At 45.8% G+C, this 23,617-nt stretch overlaps 1 protein-coding gene across 1 annotated transcript in view; it reads right to left on the bottom strand.

Moving 5' to 3' along the window:
- The window catches only part of GRIN2B (glutamate ionotropic receptor NMDA type subunit 2B), a 161,200-nt gene that overhangs the window by 66,624 nt on the left and 70,959 nt on the right, over window positions 1-23,617 (bottom strand). Inside the window, exon 3 of the mRNA XM_035544130.1 lies at window positions 5,401-5,515. Within this exon, the coding sequence (XP_035400023.1) occupies window positions 5,401-5,515 (115 nt within the window). The remainder of the gene's footprint in view (window positions 1-5,400; window positions 5,516-23,617) is intronic.

Genomic DNA, 23,617 nt, shown 5'->3' with positions numbered 1-23,617 from the left:
CTGAAGGCTGCAAAGCTATCAAAAGCTACAGCCTTTTTAGCATCTCTGTGGTGTTCATCGGACCTCCAAAGCTGCAGACTCCCGGAGGTGACATAAGGGCTTTTGTTTGTGGCCATCAAACAGCTGCCTGCTCATATAAAAGGTACATGATAAAGGGTGCAGAAACGATGTCCTCACCAGGTCAGGATTGAAGTTTTTGCTGATCAGTCTATCCATGACCTAGATTTTCCATTCTATCAAACAAGAGGTCTCTTGTGAGACACTCTTCAGGTTCATCTTGCTCACCTAATCACAGAAATGTAGGCTGCCAGAGAACCACATGAGATCATTTACTGCATTCTTCTGCTCTGAGGCAGGACAAGATAGAGACAGAAAAATACCCAACAGTGCAGGGTCTGTGTGTCCTCCAGCAAATGAGCCTCACCATCAAATGAGCCTTGCCATGTCTCACCATGCTAATGATTAGACAGCTCCCTACATCTATAAATGAACTATTTCTGCTTGAAAATTTAGCAAGATTTCTTCTTCATCCTACTCACTGTGGACATGAAAGGCAACCGGCCATGAAGTCCTTTGTCAACAACATTTTAGATGTCCAAAGATGTACCTTCTTCCCCTCTCTTTTTTTTTTTAGATAAAACAAATCTTATTTTTCCATTTTACTTTCCTCAATCCTTCTTCCTTTCTGTAGCTCCCTCCTACATCCTGAGGGAACCTTTCCTGAGCACAGACGTGCATAACACATCTCTGTGGTAAGCAGGGAACAGGGTCACACAAGTTCACTGATTTAGAAACTCACCTTATGTGGACTATGACCCAGGCTGAACACAGCTCTGGAACGCCCATGCGGCAGCAAGCAGTGGGACCACTTTTCACCCTGTTGCAATGTTGCGGTCACTGAGACTGCCGACAGAATGTCACAGCAAATGGCCCCATTCCCAGGGAGCACTAACGTGTGCAGTGGTGTAGGGGAACAGGCTAAGAGCAGCCAGTCTGTGAACTTCTAATCATGGTTGCACCGATGGCTACAAGAAGTGGAACAGATGCTACTAATTGATTTTCAGGAGTTCAAAAGTCAGACAATGATAATTACAGGAGCAGCAGGCAAACATTTTATCTGCAGAAGGGGTGAAGGTTGGTATGGGCAGAGGATTAGTACATGCATCAGGGAGAATGAAGCTTTCGGCATAAGCTTCCCATCTGTCCCCTCTAAGATGTTTTGTAGTGGTACCCTGGACAAACCCATCACCTGGGGCTTTGCATACCCAGCAAGGAGCAGGAGCTACTGGGTTATTCATGGGAAGAGATGCCCTGGGAAACTTGCAAATCAAAGGGATCTTTTGGGCAGCACAAGAGGTTGCTGTCATTAGCATGTGGAGAGGTGCTCCAAATCCCCAGTGACACACCAGAGAGAAGCGGCAGAAAAGCCTCAGCAAAATGGAGAGGCTGAGAACAACCGAGCGACAGAAGTGATGCAAAACTCACAATTCTCCCATGTTAATGACTATGCTTCAGAAGGGAAAAAGAAACAAAAAAATGTTTGATGGGTAGAAATTAAAGCAGAGAAAGAATCTCAAAGAGAGCCTCAGAGAAAGTGAGGTCTGTGTCATCCCCAAGGTCACTGGAGGAAAGGGAGGCAGCAGACAGGAGGAGCTGGGAGCTAATGGGACATGACTGCTGTGCGTTGCCTCAGCAGAGAGGGTGGATGTGAGCAAGAGCTGGAGAGAAGCACCTGCCAGCTCTCACAAAGGGATCACAGACCCCGAAATAAGTCCTCATCATATGTGGGATTATAGGAGAGTAGAGGAAAAAGGCAATCAGTAAAGAGAAAGCCTGGGTGAAAATTATTCCTACACAAAACACCACAGACACAAAAGTTAGTGCAGTGTCTGGCCTTTGGCTTACCTTACAAGACCTCCGGCCTCAGCTCATTCCTGTATTGAGGCAGGGCCATGGGGTAGATGTACTCGCATCACCAGTAGATGTACTCCTTCACCAGTACTTGCATGCCTGTCCCTCTATAGTCAATACAACAGAGGCATCCAAGCACCCAAAAACACACCTGGACTACATCTGGCCCATGAAACAAGAGCTCTACTAATCAGCTAATTAAAAACTAGTGAGAGAAGGCATGTAGCCTTCTGCCCCTAAGGAACAGTCATGCTAAGAAGTGAATGAAGCACAAAACATTTGTTATCATGAGATGAATTGTTACTCATAGCTGAAATAGCAGAAGACCTCGGGATACTGCCCCTTTCCAGAAAATGGTTCTTTTGTGATTGTCAGCTCTACAAGGCTTCAGTCTGTCTGAAGGGCACAGGAGATTTGTCTGCATCAGGGTCTGGGGACAGCCGTAGCTCTTCTGGAAAATGAAATCCTGTTCTGAAATAACTGGTGCATTTTTCAAGATTTTTCCTTCCATATTGGGATGAAAAATCAAAATCTCGGCAAATTTCACAGATCTGAAATATGGAAATAGATTCATTCACTGTCTGCATCTTTGCTGCTCAGAAAATGGAAGGCTTCACACCTGTTTTAAAGCTTTCTTTTCATATATATACACACACCATGAGACATACACCTCCCAATCTATTTGCCATCTTTCAAGAATCATCTGCACCACCCTGTACAGAGCAGCAAATTGTGCCACTAAATCCAGAGGAGACTAATAAAAATGATCAGAAGACTACAAAACATGACCTACCAGGAGACTGAACAAATTCTTGTTTAATCTACAGCAGAGACTGGGAGACAACATGATAGAAGCTTTCAAACATACATACAGAAGATAAAAAGAGAAAGAGAATAAACAATTCTCTGTGTCCACAAGGGAGATGCCAAGTAGTAATAGGCTTAAACCGCATTCAGGGAAATCTGGGGTAGACGTTAGAAAAACTTTCCAGAGTAAGGAGAAAGAAGCCATGGAAGAGATTGCCTCAGGATTTCACAAAGCATCGAAGGACTCTCAGAACAGGTGAAGCAAACATCTGTCAGGAATAATTTCAGTCTAGTTGATCCTTCCCTTGGGCAGAGGGAGGAACTAAATGACCTCTTGATGTTCCTTCCAGGCACAGCATCTGATAATGGATAAAAGTGTGCAGCGATGTAATTAAAGACTGAGCTATTGTGAATGCACACAAGTGGACTGAATCAGTGTTTCCCATGCAGCTGCTTTCATCCTTCATCTCCTACTGCCTTAGTGTTTGGGAAACTCTCCTGTTCTTTGTGCAGTTTCTTCTATGTATTACCTAGAAGGTGCTAGGACCAGACACCTTGCTAATTTAGCAAAAAATAGTGAGACTTTGGATGATTTTACACTGCAAAGCAATGAACTTACAAACTTATTTGGATTGTGGGCCAATAATATATGAATAATTTATGGTTTGTATCGTGGCATTGCCTGGGAGCTGCTGTTAAGGGCCAGCATTCCACTTTGTCTGACTCTGTAAACATGGAACAAAATTATGATCATTGCCACAAAGGGCTGTTTCACCCTTACATTTTAATGCTTGCATTTCAGGTGAATGGAGAAAATTAAGAACAAGTCTATGATGCTCCAGCTATGAAATGTATTTTTCTGTGATCAGAGCATGATGGAGATGACTTCTGTGTTTTCCAGGAAGAAAACATTTGAACACCTCAGAGTTTGATTATAACAATCTGATCTTCCCACTGAGTGGGACCCCACTTCAAGGTAAAAAATTTGTGTTTAGAAAGTGCTAAGGGCTTTTCATACAACTAATACCATAGCTCATTATGGTCTCATTTCAGTCCAGCTTCTACAAAATGAAGAGCTGTTCTGGCTTAATGCACACCAAGTGGTCCCCATAGACAGCAGGGATCATGCAGGTCCTAGGTCCAATCCCCACCACTCAAGCCCACCAGAATGTCTTCCACTAATTGTCTGGCTCAGCTCAGAGACCCCAGATATTCTCTCACAGACTGAACAGGTTCTCTTACTGCTAATGAAAGACCCTGAGCCCTCATTGAGGGTGCAGCAGGGTAGTACATGTGAGAAGCAGGACGAAAACAAGACTATGTTTATCTGTGCCTCCTCAGAGGCCTGCAATGCATTCCAGCAACCAGTTGACCACAGCCTGCACTGCTAACAGTCCCTAGCTGGATTCATGCTGCAACTGCCTTGATTTTCTGCTATGATAATGGAGTTTTCCTCTGTGAGAACAAATCTGATGCTAGCTAGAAACAAATCCGCTTTGCCTGGTGGGCTTTAGTGAAGTTATGCAATGGGCAGAGTTTGACATGAGATGCATCCCGGAGCAGTCCGTGCAATATCCAGCCAGCCTGCCTCCAAACATGTCCAAAGGTTGTCTGCACATGCTACTGCCATGCTGTATGTTTCCCCTTGCTCCTGTCCCACTGAGACCTCTGCTGCCAGGTACTAATGTGATGGCTCTTCTGCTTCCTTCAAAACTTGCTCCTCCAACCCTCTTCTGAATGCAGTTCTCCTGACAGCCCTCTGTTTCTTTCTCATTTCTCCATGAATTCTTCCTGACATGCAGGTTTCTTACAAGTCCACAGAGGAGACAAGCAGCCAAGGAGAGAAGGGTTTCTCTGCCTGGTGGGTCAAGGGGACATTTTTCTAAGCCATATACATTATCGGATCCAGGCTGAGCTCTTCTTCATATCTGTTGAGTGCTTTGCTGAATTCTTCTTAATTTTGCTCTGACTTCTCACCTCCATCACTTTTTTATATCTCATAACTACCTCAAGCTACCCCCTCTACTTAGCTGATTCAAACCCTTTAGGAATGCTTGTTCTGAGCCTGGACCACTGACACTTATGTGGGAGGTGAAATGAACCAAAGCTTTGCACTAACACAGAAATCCACACCATTTCTAAAATGGTGGTTTGGGTTACATGTAAATTATTCGGAAATATGCAAATTTAGATCTTTGAGCAACTTGGTATGATCTCATGTACATATCCTACCTAATGCACCATCCCATTGCAAATGACAGTGGCCAGATATATCAAGCACAGTTAACAGCTGCATATTACGAAGTGTGGCTATAGCTCAGTCACAGACATTTAGCATACATAACTTCACTGCCTTCAAGCCGTGCAGAGAAGTATTTTCTGTCTCTGCCATTGAAACTCATAGCTCAAAGGAGGTCTTTTCTCTGAAAGGCAGGGAAACTTATGTTCAGAGGTGACAGAAGGGAAGCTGATTAATTCTTTATGCATGCTAATGGAAGAATGTAATGGCATCCTGCATGGAGATGACAGCATCCTGGGTATTGGAGATACCAGTGGCCCAGGATGCAAGCAGGAGATTGCCAACTCTTCCAGAATACAGAAGGCAGGAGGATTATTTGCTCAGAGCCTTCCTCCATCCTCCTCCTGTATGGTACAGTTTGAGAATTATCAAAGATATCCTACCCTCTCCCACTTCCTCTCCTTGGTCAGAAGGATGATCACCAGCTTGGGATGCATCTGGTATCCATCCTCACTGAATGACAGATTCCTGCCTTCAAAGGTGACATTGATCAGGTACCTGTAGGAGAGAGAAAAGAGCAAGAAGAACATTAATGCTTGGGAACTGAACCCAACACAAGAGTCTGCATTTCCCTCCACAGTTTGTGCCAGGACAGTAGAAGCACACTACAAACAGCTGTTGTCCAGCTGGGGACAGCAGAGGAAAATCTAAGAGGAAGTGGGTGGTAGAAACAGGACAAATACTCCAGGAACTGGGACCATCAGTTGAGGCAGGGCCTCAAAGGGCCTAAATTTCCCCCATTTAGGACCAGGATAAAGAAGATGTTGGTGCTCACTGAATTCCTGAAAGCACAAGTCATATGCAAACACATGTGCCCACAGTCCTTGATTTCCCCTTTCCACAAAGCGCAGAGGGATCCATAGCAATTAGCTGTGTCAACATGCTCCACAGCCTACATTTTGCTCACTGTCCAAGGGGGATTTCACATTGCATTTGAGGACAGTGATGGCCCACAGGTAAAGCAGTGGATACAGCCTCCCCTGTTCAAACATGAAGGAAGCTGCAGTGAGCAGACGAATGAGCACCTGTGAGTGCTCTGTCCCTATTAGAGCCAGCATGCCTTAGAGGGCCCAATGTGATCCTCTCAAGCAGCTTAGGAATAGGGCCAGTGGGTGCTGGGATAGCCCAGTGAACGTCCTTTTCCCTAGGGACAGAGTCATGCCATGTACACTGCAAGATCAAACTACAGGGTGATCAGCCCTGCAGATCCCTGCAGCCAATATTAACGATTCCCTTTGTCTGGAAAGGCTCCGTCACTTCTGTGCAAGGCACCCCGCTTTGGGCCATCTCATGTCAGCTGTACAAATGGACTATTAAACAGTCCGGGCTTCAGTCTCATTTATCCTCAGGCCTCTTCACTCAGCTCTGGCAGTGGGGAAGACCTTTAAGTGGACCAAGATTACAGCTACACTCATTTCAAGGCCTTTCTACATTGTGAGAGCATGTTGAAGCGGTGTTGCTGTAAAAGAGAATCAAGCCTATTGTTTTCTTAACTGTCAGACCATCCAGAATGACACTGTGGGGAAGAGGGGGAGGCAAATATACATTTCACAGTTCATTGGCTTATAAGACATCTCCGTGGCACTCTGACAGTTTCCCCTGTTCATATATTTCACTTCAATTCACAATCCTGTTGCATGAAGTAGATTTTGCCTTTGTACACCTGCTCTAGCACCAGTAGCATCACATCACTGCGAGAGGCAGAGGTGAGCGAGCTGCCTGCAGGGCTAGCCCCAGGACGTCGCCCGCCCCTGCTTCGCCCAGTTCTCCTAAAATTACACAAGCAACATTTCCATTGCAGACACGAGAAGCTCTTCTGCTCTATTACACCACAACAATAGGAAATATTTCCTGATACCCAGCTTCAGTTTGTCCCTTGTGAACTCAATGTGAACCAATACGGGGGGGTGGGAGGGGGTGGCACTCAAATTTCTGTTCTTTCAAGGGGTTCACACATTCCACCCGTCTGCACACAGAAAAGTCCCTACTAATTTAACAAAAGCACGGCAAACTTCTTCAAACAAATAGAAAAGCAGGTCATGTTTTCAGCTTCTTCCTTTTCCTGAATTCTTCTGTCCTAAGTCCACTACCCGATGAAACTCACCCACTATTTCCCCATACATGCTGTGACCTTCAGGGGATGTGTGCAATGTAGGGAACAGCCATACTGGAGCCTGGGGTGAAACACTGCAACAGGCCTATCTATTTTCAAAGGCAGACTATTTGTCATTTCCCAAAAGCCAGACCCATTCAGCACCCAAACACTGAGCAAACCCCAAATCATCAGCCACCTGGAAAATCTTAGCCATGCAACTGTAATGGTGTAAAACATCGAGTGTTAGGATCACACATGCTCTTCTGGCTCTCCCTTCCCAGCTGTTTGCATTACTCTGGTACAGTGAATGCCAGACACAGACCGCCATGGGTATGTGCAGCCTACCAGACCTACAAAAGGCTTTGGCAGTGAGAAACACCTTCCAAGGGACCAAGATTACAGCTACACTCCTTTCATGACTTCTCTGCACTGGCGCTCAGAGTTAACAACAAAGCAAGGCTCTGAGGAGATGAGGATTCCATTAGCATGATGAGAATTGCAGCTTTATGTGTCAGTATTTAGAAAGCAGTGCCAATATCTAATTAAACAAACAGCAATATTAGACAATTCTCGGTCCTCTTTCCCTTCCTACCCAAGAATGATGCCACTGTGGGAATCTCCCTTGCACAGACTGACAAGAGTTCACATAAATCAGTGAGAGAGATGACACAAGAGGGTGTAATTCCTGTTCATTTTCCACTGGAAAGATTAGAACCACTAATAATAATCAAGGAGGGATCATCAGTGCCTCCGATCCTTGGAGCTGCCTTGAGATTTACACTTAAAGTGGCACTAAAATCCCTCACTTCGCACCTTAATGACTGAAATTAGCCTCCAGATTTGGTACAATAACTCTTCAGAGGGTTTTCTCTGTAACCCATTAGCAACATGTTTACCAAATTTTGCAGGAGGAGAGCAGAAAAAGCAGCTCCCCCTGCAGCTTTCCCACATTCCCGCAGCTCACAGGGTCCTAAATTCTAGGGTTTGGGGCAAGTGGCACCCAAGGAGTTGCTGGGCTTGCTCAGGTGCACTGGGCTCCATCCACCCTCCCTCCGAGAGCCCAAGTTGGTGCTGGGCAGAAGAAGGCACGGTGGGTGGGTGCTGGGGGATGTGGGCTCCCCACAGTGAGATGGAGGCACACATGAACAGGCAACTTGCACGCCCATGGTGGCCACTGGCTGTTCTAGCAGGGATGCTGGATGGGCCTGGAAGGTAGGTCTGGGAGTGGGACAGGGGCAGGCTGGAGCCAAAGCATCAGGGCTTGAAGGACTACCTGGCAGCATGCTGCAAGGCAGCCCTGCTTGGGTGGGTCTGTCCTCCATCACTGGTATGCCAGCATGATCACCGCCTGCTCTGGCCGGGGGGATTTATTTCCTCCCTACAGCCTACAAGTGCATCAGTCCCTGGAGAGGCAGCCGAGGGGCTAGGAGACTCCCTGACACATCTGCACTAAGCCACACTGCACTGGGGCACAGCACGGAGGCAGCAGGCTGTGCTCGTGGGTGAGGTAACGCAAGATGAAGCAGTGCCTGTAAAACGCAGTGAGGGCTTAATTTGTGATTTCCTGAGTGTATGCAACTCCGAGACGGAGAAGGAGAGAGATTATTTTAATTAATCTTATTTGCTGGAATCACCTTTCAGCAAAGATTTTTGCTTGCACAGGTGTTTCTGGAGCTGCTTACTGCAAGCACAGAAGGGTCCGACCCCTCCCCAGCCCAGCAGAGGTGCAGTGGCCACAACGCCAGCACACAGCCACATGGGAGCAAGATGCACATGACACTGTGGAAGCAGAGTGACATTGCGAGTCCCATGGTACAGATGAGCAGGCAGGAACAAAGCAGGACAGGACATGTCCTTGGGCACAAAGCAAGTCAGGCTCAGGGGGACTGGGCTCTGTGTTCTGACCATTAGGTAACATCACTCATCCTAGATGTGAGGTTGTCAGCCCTGTGAGCGAATGGAGAGTGTTTCCAGAGCTGGTTGGCATAGGAAATAGAGCATTAAAACCACATCAGATGGCCAATTTAGGACCAGCGGAGAGATGATGACATTTTAAATGGTTTCAGCTAGTGATGGGGAAAGCCTGGAGAGGCAAATGTGGCAGGCTGAGGGGATGTGGGGGGAGGCAGGGAGGGTGTTAACTGAGTCTTTCTCTGCCCTAGAGACAGCTCTGAAGGGGATGCATTTGAAATTAGCACGAACCGCTCCGACTTCTGCCTCCAGTGCACTGCAGGGAATCAGCTCCTCCTGAAGCTACTGAGCGTATGGGCAAATTTGGGCAATGCCCTCGTTCGGTCCATAGCGCTCCCTGCCTTGCACGTGCACACACACACACGTGTGCATGCACACGCACTCCCTTGTGCCCTGTCAGTGCTTGTTACACTCCGATGCGACAAGCGGTCTGCCTGAAAAGGCATGATTATCCTAACATCGACCGCCTCCCCGAGTAAGACAGGTCATATAAATAAACCAACCTCGCCACTGTCAGCATCAGGGAGTCATCTCTGCAGCCCAGCACACAAACAAGGAATAAAAGGAGAAATGGAGTGCAGGTGGAGGGTGGGGATGAAAGGTGACAGGACACCTTTGACGGGGAGTATCTGCAGGGTAAAAGGCAGGTGGAGATTGCTGCGGGATAAGGGGAGGGGGACGCAGACTAGCATCAGCCTCTTTGGAAACCCACCACAATGTGAAACACTGAGGCCAGTTCAGCAGCATAACAGCAGTGAGGGGAAGGCAGTGCTAGACCTTTCCCCCCAAAAATCTGCATGGTAAAATAGCCTTTTTATTTCCTGACAGACAGGATTAAACAGCCACTGGCCAGAGGTGCCTGCCCAGCCCCACTTCATGCCCAGGGAAGAGCACGGATGGTGTGTTGCTGCATCCCAGCACAGGTGCCCCACAGCTCCAGAGTATGTTCCCTGCCTGCCGCAGCTCCTGCCTGCTCCACATGCCTGCTGCTAGACCAGGACAGACAGACAGAAAGGTGGGTGGGCTCAGTGGACAGGCAAAAGGGGGCTTAGGACCACTGTAGTTATCTACAGATGGGAATTCTGATCTTCAGATGGCAAGTGATCGACAAACAGGTTTAACCAGCACTAACTCTGCTGTTAATAGCTTCTCTCATCTGAGACTGAAATAGTGTAGATTTTTTTGTAATGAGAAAACTGCAATTGATCCCTTCAACTTCTAATTTAAACCTCCGTTCTCCAAACCCATGGGAAGCTTAAAATAATGCAGATATTATTTCTCCCTACTGTTGCTTGGCAGTTCCATGGCTGCCTGTGCCCCAGAGGACAGCCAATACACGCACCGCAGCCACCCGGACCCAGCTGCGAGCACATGAGGTCCCTCTAGATAAGGCAGTCCCCAGGGAACGCTGAATCCAATTGCTCATTCCCAAAAAAGATGAGAATAGGCTCTTCATGGGCCCTCGATCAGACTTTCCCACTCCTGATACCGACCCTGGCCAAGCCTTTCGAAGGCTGTCCCATTGCTCCTTCCCCTGCGCTGCTCCTGCTGTTGTGGTGCTCGTGGAGCTGTGCGAGGCGGGCACATCTGGCCACATCCGTGTAACATCTGGCCAGTGTCAGGTACGATTTACAGTGAAAGGATTCCACGCAAAGGGCATGAGAGCAGATGATTTAACATAATAAGGGGCATGGACTCTGTTCTTTCTGCGATGATAAGAACAAATTCAAAACAAAATAGACCAAAAAAAATAAATAGAAGCAGCAGCTGACTGGAAAAATTAAAACTTGAAGGAATAGCATCTCGCTCTTTTTAATTTGCTCCTTTCTCCCTCACTGTCAGTGTTACCACTGACTCTGGGGAGATGTGCTGCAAGAAAGAAAGCAAGCGTAGAAAAAAAGGCCAAACAAATTCCAAAATACGCAGGCATCCTACACCAGAAAATCTGTCCAGGCTCCAGCCATTTTGTGCTGCTGAGAACCAACCTGACCAGCAGGCTTAGAGAAACACACAGAGCTTGGGATTGTTTTCATTAAGCAAAGAGGTTAGGAGAGCAACTAGATTAGGAAATATCCCTCAGGCTATGAGATAACAGAGATATAAGAGATTAATATGGTTCCTTCTTGCCGTCCACAACTTTTTAAAAGACAAGAGGGCACATACTGGGCAGGAGTAAATATCCAGCTGATATCAAGGGGGTGATACTGTTTGGTCTGCTGAGGTTCTGGCCTCTCACCTTTAGGAATGTTGAATTTTCTCGGTGTTTGGTTCTGACCTGTGAAATATCTGTTTCTGGTGGAAGAGAAATTTCTGCTGATCTGTCTTTGCTGTTTCTCCACCATATTCTGCAAAGTTGTTTTGAAAACAACTTTTGAAACGTACTTGTGTGCTGAAACTTCCCAGTAACACCTTCCATATACAGTGGAATGGTGAAACTTTTTCATCATTTCCCCCTCTTAAACATAAATGAAACAGTACTTACACTTTCCCTCCCATTTCGTCTATTTATCTGCCATGAATTCGTCACTTCAGAAAGACTCTGAGCTGACAGTTCCTGAGGACTGCTAATATATCTATCTGCAGAGTGTGCAGGGAGCCAGAGCAATGGCAGGGCCACTTTCCTACATGCATTGCTTGATCCTAATGAGTCAGGACCATTCCTGAGGATGAGAAGTTCACTTTCCACAGCCTATGCAGTCCCAGCTCCCTCCTGAAAATACTAAAAGGAAAGTCAAGCACTGCATCACAGGATTCTGCAGCACAGGCACCTGTCCAGTCAGGAAGTGGGGATCACTGCCCCACACTGGGAACTTGGGGTCAGCCCCAACCTAGGGCAGAAATGACACTAATGACACTTAGGTGAGAGGCTGTTTGTCCCATTTCTTCGGTAAGCTTCAGAGTTTCCAAAACAACATTTTTTTCCATGTACCTAATACTATCAAGGACCTGATCTCTCATTTGCTTTTCATCCTCTGCAGTCAGTGTCCTTAACAGAAAGGGGGAAAGAGATGGTGTCCATCAGGTCCTGTGGCATTTCACACTCCTTTGCCAGGGTGCTGCTGACAGTACCAAGGCCATCCTTTAAGTGCTAGGTCTCTTGAAAGAAATACATGTATAGATTAGGATGAGGTGACCTGTTTATGAAGAAAAGGGTAGGACAAATCTTCATTTCCCTCCTGTTTGCTATGTCAGTCCCAGCAATACCTTGAAAAGCCAACCAAAGCCAAATTTCTCTTACACACTTCCTGACTAACCTATTTTGACAAATGCTGGAGCCAGAAAAATTATCTATCAGAACCACCTTTTTAATGGGAAAGGGGGATAACAACTTGGCAACAACATTTTCTCATGAGGAGGTTAACGTTTTGTCAGAAAGACAGAACCATGAGATCTGAAAACTGTAATGACATTGGACAGAAAATGAAGCTCCTGGCATGGTTGTGCCCTCATACAGTCTTGTCCTTTGTGTGACACCTTCTACCCTTTCTTTTTTTGGACAAGAGTCCAAATGCATGTAATGGGCCACCATGAAAGAGTCCAGCAAGGACTAGCACCCTCTCAGCAAGGGAAGGGATATCACTGGAAATTCAATCTGTTCAGTTTTTGAGAAGGAGAAATACGAGCATAAAATTCCCGTGCTCCTGATCACGAGAGAGAGCAAATAGGATTTCCATGTCAAAATATTCCATTTTAAACCCAAAATATTTGATTTACAACTTTTGTTCAAAAACTATCAATTTTGCTGGCAAAATGACACAGTCCCAACTAGCTTGAGAATACACCTCTACACCTTCTGGCCTCACTGGAAATAAAACTGAAACAAGGAAAAGTATTAAGAACATATTCTGGTTAAAGCTGAAAACATCTATAAATCTCATAGGAAATCATCCTGTTCTCAGAAAGTTTTTTTTAACCAAAAAGCTTTGATAAAAATAAATATACTTCTGAATTGACTCATCAAACCTTTAAGTAATATAAAATAGCTAATAGAAAATAGCTTTAAGGTCAAAATTGTTACAGTGACTGGATAAAATAAAAACTAAACATTCAGACCAAAGTTGTATCAAGCCACAGAGCTTTACTGAGTTACTAAATTCCTGCCAATTACTGATTAAATATATTATTTTTAATTTCCACATTTTCCCATCCTTCCTTATTCATCAAGAATGGGTAACATACCACTTTTCTCCAAAGCAAAAACATTGGAGAAAATATTCCAATGTATTTATCCTGTCAGAAAGGACTACAAATCTGCTGTGATAGATTTACATGGGGCAGTAAAAGCACAGAAAATTACATTTGTCCGAACAGTTGACAATAGGTCATAATTAGGTCTTGGCATCCACCTAACAGGTCACTGATGGAAGCCATACCGATAGGAACGGTCAAATACTGAAAGGTTAAGCACTGTCGTTCAGATCTGTTTATCCGTCTTAGGGCACAGTCATACAAACATCCATAGGACAAGCAGTCACAGGACAGAAGTCACATGGGGCTCTTCACCTCATGATTTTTCACCCAGGATGATGTTTTTTTGAGCTTTCTCAATCTGTACTGCCTTAAAAAATATCCCTGTTGAACTGCTGGCCTCATACAGTGAATTTAAACACATAGACAACAGTCTTACTTCTTTCTCTTAATCATTTTTGGTCCACATAGCTATGGCCAAGTGGCCAAGTGAATGTATACCTCAACAGCCCCTTTCATTGTCTGAAGGAGACTTGTGTGCTGGAAGTTAACCATAAAGATATCTCCGTATGCACCTAGAGTTCATTCCAGTTTCTGTCCTGGAAGTTAAGACCAATAAATGGGTGAGCACACCAATTTTCCTCCAGAGCTTTCAGGACTTTCTTGTTTGCAGAACCTCCCCCCAGATCTGCCTGAGAGGTCTCCCTCACTACTGCCAGAAGCCAAGCAAGGCTAAACTAACTAGAGAAATTGAAATAAATCCGTTTATTATATTCTTTGGAACAGCAGACTAACTTAACTTTTTTGACCCACTAAAAAATTCCATTATTTGATGTTTATTGAGTGTTGAAAGCATCCAAAGTATTTGCAAGAACTATCAGAAATATCAGCATAGTTCAGCTGGAAGGGACCTACAGAAACCATTAGGTCCAACTGCCCGACCTGAGGGCTAACCAAAACCTGAGGGCTAACCAAAAGTTAAAGCATGTAATTAGGGGCATTGTCCAAATGCCACTGGAGCACTGAGAGGCATGGGGCATCAGTCACCTCTCTAGGAAGCCTGTTCCAGTTTCTGACCACCCTCATGATAAATATGTTTTTCCTAAGAAGAGTGAATTTGTGGCATTTACAAGAGAAGAGTCATTGCCTGGAAGGACACTTGGTCTAAAAACTGGATTTTCCTCAGTCCATAGCAGTTCTGCCAAGATGGCACCCTATTCATTTCTCCCCTCCCCATCACATCTCCCAAGGGGAATCAATTAAAACAAACAAACAAACAATCACCCCTGTCAGTGACCGTGTAGGGGTTCGTTTGAATTCTGCTGCTCCTCCATTGTCAGAGGAGCTGCTCTCTGTTCACTCCCTCTCCCTTCCCTTTCTCTCCTCCGTGGGTTGATGTTTCCATGGAAACATGTTCTTTAGTGCCACTGAAATTACATCGCATTTAAAGCATTAACCCTTCCTTGGGCTGAGGAAGGTCTCAGAACAATTTGGGTCTTTTTTTAATTTTTTCCCTCTCCTTTAAACTTCCTTGTGATTTTTTTTCTCTTGCAGCATTAGGAAAACCTCATTCTTCCTGAGGAGACCTCCCAGCTAGCATCTGTCTGACGAGGGGTGCAGGATGCATCAGCACTGGGATAGCATCTAATTTAAGATTTCTATTTTCTTTTTCATTTATTTTTACACAAAGCCATTAACGCATTTCTCTCCACACAACCCGCAAACGGGGAAAATGCTGCAATAGCAAAGAAGCAGCAAGCCAGCCACAAGCTGGCCCATGGGAAGAAAACAGCTCCAATTAATACCAGAGTCGAAGCACTGAAACTCCTCATAGCACCGCACTGAGCAGCAGCTTCTTCGTTTAAATGTCATAATCGCAGACCTCACCACTCCTCCTCGAGCCTGCCTCTTCTTCCTCTTCACAATCATGTCTGTAATTAGCCACTTTTGTCTTTAGCACTCCAAACACCACTGTAATGCTTGACGCAATCAGTACCCTCATCACCACCAGCACCCGTCCTTCTGCCACTGCTTCTCCACCCAAATTGCCATCTCTGACATCCTTCCATCGGCACTTTAATGCCAGCCACCAGCACTTCCAACAAAGCCATTACAAGGGCACTGCTGCCTTCATTACAGCCAGCTCGATCACACAGCCCTTTCTGTGACCCAACTGTGGGCAAACAAGTCTCTGAAACTCAAAGAATTCCCCTCTAGGTACTTCCTGGACCCCATGTCCCTACTCAAAATTACTCTACAAATCCTCAGCCTGGAGCATTTGTTTAGCCTCACCCCAGTCACAGCCATAACCTCTACGAGCCCTTCCTTCACTGACAGCATCCCCTCTTCAAACACTGGGAAGACCTAAAAAGGAGATAAATACCAAGAATCTCCTTCCAGTATTTTGCCAGGGTACCTGCATTCATGCATGCCCCCTTTCTGCTCCACAAGTCCCATGACTTGACAGTTTTCAACCCCCTTTTATTACCTCTACCTGCACAGCTACAGGATCCATATTCCCTTCCATCATCTATTTTGGGTTGCCCAACTCACACTCTGAACACTTCGAGCATATCTCACCGTTCTCAACTCTTGCCCCAAAAGTCAGAGTGTGAAGCCTCCTGCTTTGAGCTGGGCGCATATGTAGTGCCGTGAGAATGGATCAGTGTGGGAGGAGGATGCTATTCTGAAGTGAATGATAAATATGGATAATAAACTCAACCTAAGTCTTTTCTGCCTGTCTCTAGTGGGTTCCCAATATGGGAGATAGAAATATCATGGGTACATTTTGAACATGGCTGGGAAAACTGCCAAAGTCCTACTCAGAGTTCACACATTTACATCATTTATATCACATCCGACTTATGCTTTGTATTATTAACTCTGTGGAGTGTTTTGTGATGTAGTTTGTAGTCCAGACCCTGTTAAATAAAGTTACACACTCTTTCTACCTTCCTTTTGGTGAGAGGGTGATATGTGGGGCTACATAAGCTCTTGCTAAACCTAAGAGGGTGACCGTGTCTGCTGATGTGGTCGGTCCACTCCCAGGTTCTCAAGCAGTGCTCTAGAAAACCTTTGGGGATCCTTCCCTGAAAAGTACAAAAAGAAAGACAATATTCAACCCTAGGTCACAGGTTCTACTCCTAGCCCAGAGTGGTAGTGACTGAAGAGTTATTCTCTGCTGCTGGATGTTCAGGAACCTCTGTGAAACGCACAGATGGGGTCCACCTGGCAGGTGCCCAACACGGCACAGTGACTACTCAGGCTTCTTCCTCAGCAGTGTCAGAAAAGAAGTTGAAGACAGAAGGAGACCAACACCCCAGTTAGCAGGACTGAAGAAATTATGTTAATCTAGAACAGAGTAAAGGTACATTGACAGAGGAAGAGGTAGAGCATTGCTGATGCATCAAGCTTTTTGCTTTCTGCAGGACAGACAACAATCTGTGGCAGCTGAAAATCCATCGCCTTCCAGGAATTCAACAAAAGGAGTTACAATGACCCAACACTATGACTTCATGGTTTCATAAATCAATAATTTTTCCAACAGTCTGAAAAGACTCTAGGTTATACCCCATCACCTACTCCGCATGCCCTATTTAGACTCTGTGACTATTACGGCATCTGAGGCCAGACACGCAGCAAATGACTCAGATACCTGATACACGCTGACAATAGGGAAAGGTAACCACAGTGTGCAGGTCAGGTGTCTGCAGTACACTGCCTGAATGTAGTTGTATATATATATAAAAAATTGCATCCTCAATGTTTCCTGAACAAGAAAAGAGAGAGAGAGTTAACTTCACCCCCACTTGCTGCACCTCCAATGAAGTAACTGTGCCATTTTACTCTAGAGCTGCATTTGATCCTGAATTACTTCTCTGCTTCTTCTCTGAGAAAAGGTCAGTTTAAAGAAGCCCCAGGCATGATGCTAACATCGCCTCCAATAAAAGACTCTCAGGAGGTCTGAAATAAGCACAAGGTCCAAATTTGGCCTATATTACCTGAATTCTTTCCCTTCTCCCTCCCAAACAGTCAGAGTGGGAAATCTCCCAAGAATATTTCTTTGCTCAGGAGACTTCCAAGACTCCTTGGACCTAGAAATACTGTGAATGAGCTTTTGCAACATGCATCTGAAATTCCCAAGCCACAGTGCCCACTGTGGGAAGCCTGAACACAGCACAGATGGAAACAGCAAGTGTGCTGAGAGTGCGACCAGAACATTTCCATGAAGAGTGCAACAGAGGGTCAATTCCCATGTCTAGCAGCAGTCCACAGCTCTCTTCAATTCAACCAACTAGCAGCAAGGTTATCAGAGCACCCTAGCATTTATCAAAGATATCTGGGTGGGTTTATTCAATCTGAGCAGAAACCTGCACTTCACTGATATCACCTTTGACTGGTGCTTAAGTTAACAAACTAAAACATAACCCACAAACCACACACTCAAGTCCTGACAGAGTGTGGACATAGTCTGGCAGCTTGGGAATTAGCATGAGCAACAGGTGGGCTGACATGAGCTCTGGTCCTGGTCTCATTCAGTACCTTGGGCTGCATCATTTCCGCAGTTCTTACCATGCACATATTGTGGCAGTGCATGAGTTGTCCGCACCCTTTTCTCTTGGCAGCACTCACTATGATCATTTCAGAAAAAGCAGCCTCCAGAGGAGGCATCTCTCAGAAATCTCTCACTCCTCCTTTCACTCCAACATGACTTGGGTGCTTAAACATCATGGATCCATGCTCCAGGCTCCAAAAGATGCAGTGCCTTGAAAAAAAAATGGTCACAGCCTCCAGCGTCATGTAAGCACTTCTCAAAGCCATAATCCTGCTGGGCACCCATCGGCTGCAGCTTCCCTCTGCAGCCTCCCACCACCCTCCCTGCAGGAGGACTTCACCAAGACGGAGACTTCCCTCTTGCCCAGGGACAGGGTTTCAAAGATGCATCCAGAGTCACCCCCCCCAATATAATAAGATTGAAAAGCAAACTTTTAGCACCAAAAAAAGGGGGGAAGGGGGCATCTGAAATTCTTTATGGATTATAACTTTTCCATGGCAACATGCTTCAGAAACAGGAGGGCTGGGGAGGGGGGCGAGGAGAAGGAGAGAGGCAGAGCGCCGAGGAGGGAGCGAGGAGGGAGCGCGCAGCACTGCTACATTGCCATGGAAACCCTCTTGCATCGGCAGCCAACTGCCTAAGTCAGTCAGGATCCCTGAAACAGGCTTGGAAGGGGGCCCAGGAGGGGCTGGGGGTGGCAACCATCGCCCGGTGAGACCCAAGGGTGCCCTGTCTCTGTGAACCCAGGCCCTGCTCCTCTCCCCCTTCCCTGCCAGCAGCACCGCCCTCGCCCCCGCCAGACAGAGCCAAATTTGGCCCAGCTGAAGAGTGGGAGGAAATACGGCTCGGCAAGTGAAGCAACCAGGGCGGGCGGTAAGGAGCAAGACAGAGAGGGATAATTTTTCTGGTAGCCGTTGGTTTGCTTTCCACCTTTCTGGATCGATTTGGACCACGCAGATGTATTTGTTTTCACACCCCAGATGGCTGTAGAAAGAGGATGTCACTCCTAATCACCAAAATCAAGATGGAAATGTTACTTCCCTGCAAACTTAGCTACTGAGGCAAGAAGGAGGGCTGTGCCTGACTACAATTCGCTGGGTGCCTGTTTGTGCAGGGGCATGTCACTTTCAACCATGCCCATCCCACACAGTACAGCAAATGTCCCAGCCTCCCTCGAAGATGTGACAGATGTCACCACATTGTGGCCGGGTGAAGAATTAGAGGAGATTCTGCTAATGAAAATGAAGCACGCTATGAAAACAAGTTAACACTGCCTTCCAAGCCTCTTCTGCAGCACTCAGAGGGCAAGCAGCTCGGTAAAATGAATGATCAGCCATTCACACCCCTTTGCACATTGTGTTTCAACAGAAGCCTTTTGCTGCCATAAGAAACTGCTAAAGACAGATTTTGGAGAAAGAACTTAAAAGGGAATGGCAACTTCAATGAACCCTTGCTAGTATTTATAGTTGTACCCCTAGGATCGAAGGGATGGATGAGTCGTTTCAGGCTGCAGACGGCTGCAGACGGCAGGAAGGAATTGACTCCTACTCCAACCACACAACTGGCTAAGCAAATTGTGGAGGAAGATTCCCTTCTCCTGAAGCATCTGTTATCACCCATCTGAGTGCACAATGAATCAGTAGTATGAGGACAGGGCACTCTGAGGGTGGGGGGAGAAGGAGAAAAAGATTGCAAATCAGACAGCTATAAAACGAGGAGTTGTCAGTTTCCACTTTGTCAGGGCAAAGGACATCAACCAGATGAAGAGAAAGGGCACAGTTTTCATTCTTTTAAACTATGTGTTTGGATAACTACTGATAGTATACCACTAATGAAGTAACTTACCTTTTAATGCAACAGCAACTCGGTATTCCCACGTATTTCAGAGCAAAGGATCCCAAAATGCTCTGTACCATTCATCTCTCTCTGTCACATGATGAAATAATGCAGACATCTTGCACAGGCAATTCTACACAGCTCATCAGCAAAAGCAAAATCTTTACCCTTAAGTTCCATGCACAGTACCCAACCACAGCTCTGTTGGACCACCAAGTGATTCATCTCTACACCTCTGCTTGTTATTGATATTAGAGCCCAACCCCAGGCCACCACACCACTTCTAAGCTATCCTCACTGCTGGTCATGTTACCTGGGATAAGGGGTACCACAATCGTTGATGTCTTCAAGAACTCAGCATCAGGGTGAAAATTGTCACCATTGTACCAGGTTCCTACCTGGACTGTTGGTGGGACCTGAAACCAGTCACAGTTTTGTGGAACAAAGAGGAAATAATAATAATGACCCATTATGGACTTGCATAGTAAACTGCTCAATGTGCAAAAAGTCTGCATGGGTTTTTTTTTTCTTTAATATGAACAGAGTTCAGGCAGTAACCAACATATCAAATCCAACTTGCTGTTGGTTTACAGATCTCTACTGAGAAGATCCTGTTAAGCTGCTCAGCTGGGACCAGCTTCAAACAGCTAAGATCATAAGGGCTGTTTCTTCTCAGGCTGAGCTCATTTAAGAAGTTGAAATAGGGTGATAGGTGTTACTCTGCAGGCCAATATGAGGGATGATATTAAGCAAGGTAGTAGGCCCAGATAAGTTCAAGTTCAGTGTCACAGCTAGCAGTGAGACAGGGTCTGATTCAAAGCCTGGATAAGGTAATGTGCTCTGTGGGCAGGAGAAAGCTGTGAGGACTCCTCTGCCCTCATTCTGACCCAGTGAGGTGACACTGTGACCCCAACTCAAACAGGCACAAGCATCCTTCTCCAGCAAACCTGAATCTGATTTCAGCAAAGGAGAGGACAGTACCCAAAGGACACTGCTCTCCTGCAAGGACAGCTCTCACCCCACAACTGTCTATTGTGAGTACAACAATGAACCGTGCACCAACAAAAAGAGCTAATCCCAAATGTTTTCTCCTTGACCTCACCATCACAATTACTCTTCAAGAGATCTTCAGTATAGGACACATGAGCCAAAAGTGGAAAGAACCATTTCTTGTGGCCCAAAATCTGGTTCCGGAGACGTTCTACTTCTGAGCTCCACTGGCAGCTCACCCCCAGCACCTCTGTTCATCACTTACTGGTCAGAGTCAGGACCAAACAGAAGCCTCCCCATGGAAGCTGGACTCCCATGGACTACCTTGTCCCTGTACCTCCTGCGTCTGTCTCTCCCTCCGCAGAAATGATGAGACTATTAAATACAGACCCGTATCACTTACAGGAGCTTTGCTGTCCCATCTGTGAAATTGTTCTCTGTCTCTAGAAGGCGTACATAAGAGACATTCTTCCCCCCCACCTCACCCACCCTCATCCTCCACTGATGGATTGGGTCTGTCAGCTTGTCAGCTCTCATTGGGCACTGTTTGACATAAGTCCACATCAGGGCAGTGAAAATCTGTTTGCAGTCAGCTCTTCCAATAGCTCCTGCAAAAGAGGGGAGGCTGACCCTCTCCAAAAATTGCTGCCTATGCTGGCTATAGGAAGGCCACAGATGACAGATATGTTAGAAAACAGATTGAGCCAGGGTGAGAACACTAAAGGTTTCTTTAGGGTCTGTTGGTGCAGAGTAGGGGGAAGGCAGAGACCTGGGAAGGGAACTTCATGGTTCTTGGATCCCACTCACAGACACTGCCAGCAAGAACAGTAGCCAGTGACTGAAGAAGAGGAGACCTACACACTGGAGGTTGTGCAGGAATGCAGCTTGGTGGTGTGGGCCCTGGAATAATGTTCCAAGCATCCCTGGACTCTCAAGTTGCAAATGTCATCTGTCAATCCTAGGCTCTCTCCTTCCAGAGCAGTTCTGCCGGGGTAGCTGAGAAGGGACGTCAGAGGCTAGCTAGCCCTGCAGTGTCTCCAAAGGGTAAATTGCCATGCTACATCAAGGAGCCAGTCATTCAAAATAGGGCTTCTTGACCCTGCTTTCTTAATGTCTAAGAAAATTGCACAGCTTGATATCCCTGGAAATCCTTCTGAGTCTTTATAGAAAGAGAGAATTGAGGTTATGATGGCCATCATGGTGTCTTGGAAGGAAAATGTTAGATGATTAGGAACACTTAAGTTGCCACCATGACCCTCACATCTCCACTTCCCTTCAGTTTATTCTGACATGGGAAAAACCATGCAAGAATACCTGGGGTTCTAGGAAGAAGCTGAGCTGCTACAATGGGCAGTTCGGAGACTAAAGAGACTGAGTGCAGCCCACAGAGATTCTCAAGGGGAACCATTTTGGTGGGGAAAGTGGGAACTATGTTGAAAAATTTCAGCCTTGTAGTTCCACTTCCAACAGTAAGCCCTCATTTAGCAAACACTCGCTCCAAAAACATAGAGGCTTTAACCCCATTTAGCATTGCAGCCCTTAATAGGGAAAACACTTCTACAGATGAGCTCTTCAAATTGTAATTTTGTGCTCTCCTGCAAAGTAAGATTTGTTTAGGCAGTAAAAGGAGAAACACTTGATTGGATTTCTATGCCTAGAAGACAAGATTCCATATACCATCCATTTCCACCACCCCATGTTCTGTGAGACAAGCAAATAAAAACACAGCTCAGGACCAAAATACCACTGCGGCAAACTTTTAGAGTAACAGAAAAATTCAGGTTGGAAGGGACATCTGCAAGTGTTCTATTATAGTCCTCCACTCAAATGAGGGCCAACTTAGATCATTTTTTCACACCCACTTTCCAATGAAATAACCAAAGATTAAACTATGATCACTAACTTGCTCTTCACCTATTGTTTAATGTCACAGTCATGTATGTATTCTCATATACCTGCACAAAACATACACACACAGAACTTTTTAGCTCCTTCAAACACATATGAACAGAATCAATGGGACTTTCCAGTCACTCTAATGAATAGAATAATAAAAAATAATAAACAAACAAAAACAGTAAATCGCACTGCAGTCAGGTATGATGGGTAACAAGTAGGAAGGAGGCTGGGCAAATAAAAGAGAGTGAGGGGCAAAAACTGAGATTGCCTGACAGGAATGGATGAGGAGGTGGACAGTCATGGTGCAGAGAACCTCTGGATCTGTTCTAGCAGCAGCAAGAAGCACTGGGAATCTTTCAAGTAAGGTTTAGTTTTTCTGAGTTTCTTCGCTTAGCACTTCTGAGCCAACATGTACGAACAGTTGAGCTAAGCAGCCATGTTTTGGATACTGAAGGGAACCTCCTTGCTTTCAGATACTCCTTCCCATGGAGACTCGCAGGGTGCCAGCTGCCTATTCATACTATCTTCTCTCCACTTCAGTCAGGAGCTACCCTGGGTGTAGGTAGAGGGACCCATGGCAGAGAGGACTCAGGTGCATATATACAAAGCTGAGGCAAAAGCTAATATTGACACAGAGAAAGGAGAAGCAGTTCCCATCCTCACTCCAGGACACACAGAGGAAAACAAAGAGGGATGAGAGACCCAGAGTGAGCGGTGAACATATGGCCAGGCTGAGTCACTTAAAGACAAGCCTGTTCTCCACCTCACAGTCCTGCCCTGTGCATCAGTTTCATCATTATCCATGACAATAGTGACAGAGGATTCCCATCCTGGAACAGAGCTATGAAAGCATCTGTGACTTCATCCCATCACAACCCAAATGAACTTCTTCCTGTCTCTGCAGGATTGATGCATCAGGTCCTATTGAGCCTTGTGTAATAGCCGGGGCTAGTCCTATTTAGAGAACTAGCTAATCCATGCTGGTATCTTTTTAAGTTATTTGCCATAATATTCGCTTAAGGCAGTAATTTCCATACTTTAACTAGACACTGTACTTTACGTCTTC

The sequence above is a fragment of the Cygnus atratus genome, chromosome 1 (genome assembly GCF_013377495.2).
Source record: "Cygnus atratus isolate AKBS03 ecotype Queensland, Australia chromosome 1, CAtr_DNAZoo_HiC_assembly, whole genome shotgun sequence".
Lineage (NCBI taxonomy): Eukaryota > Metazoa > Chordata > Aves > Anseriformes > Anatidae > Cygnus > Cygnus atratus.
This window is presented reverse-complemented; position numbering and strand designations above follow the sequence as displayed.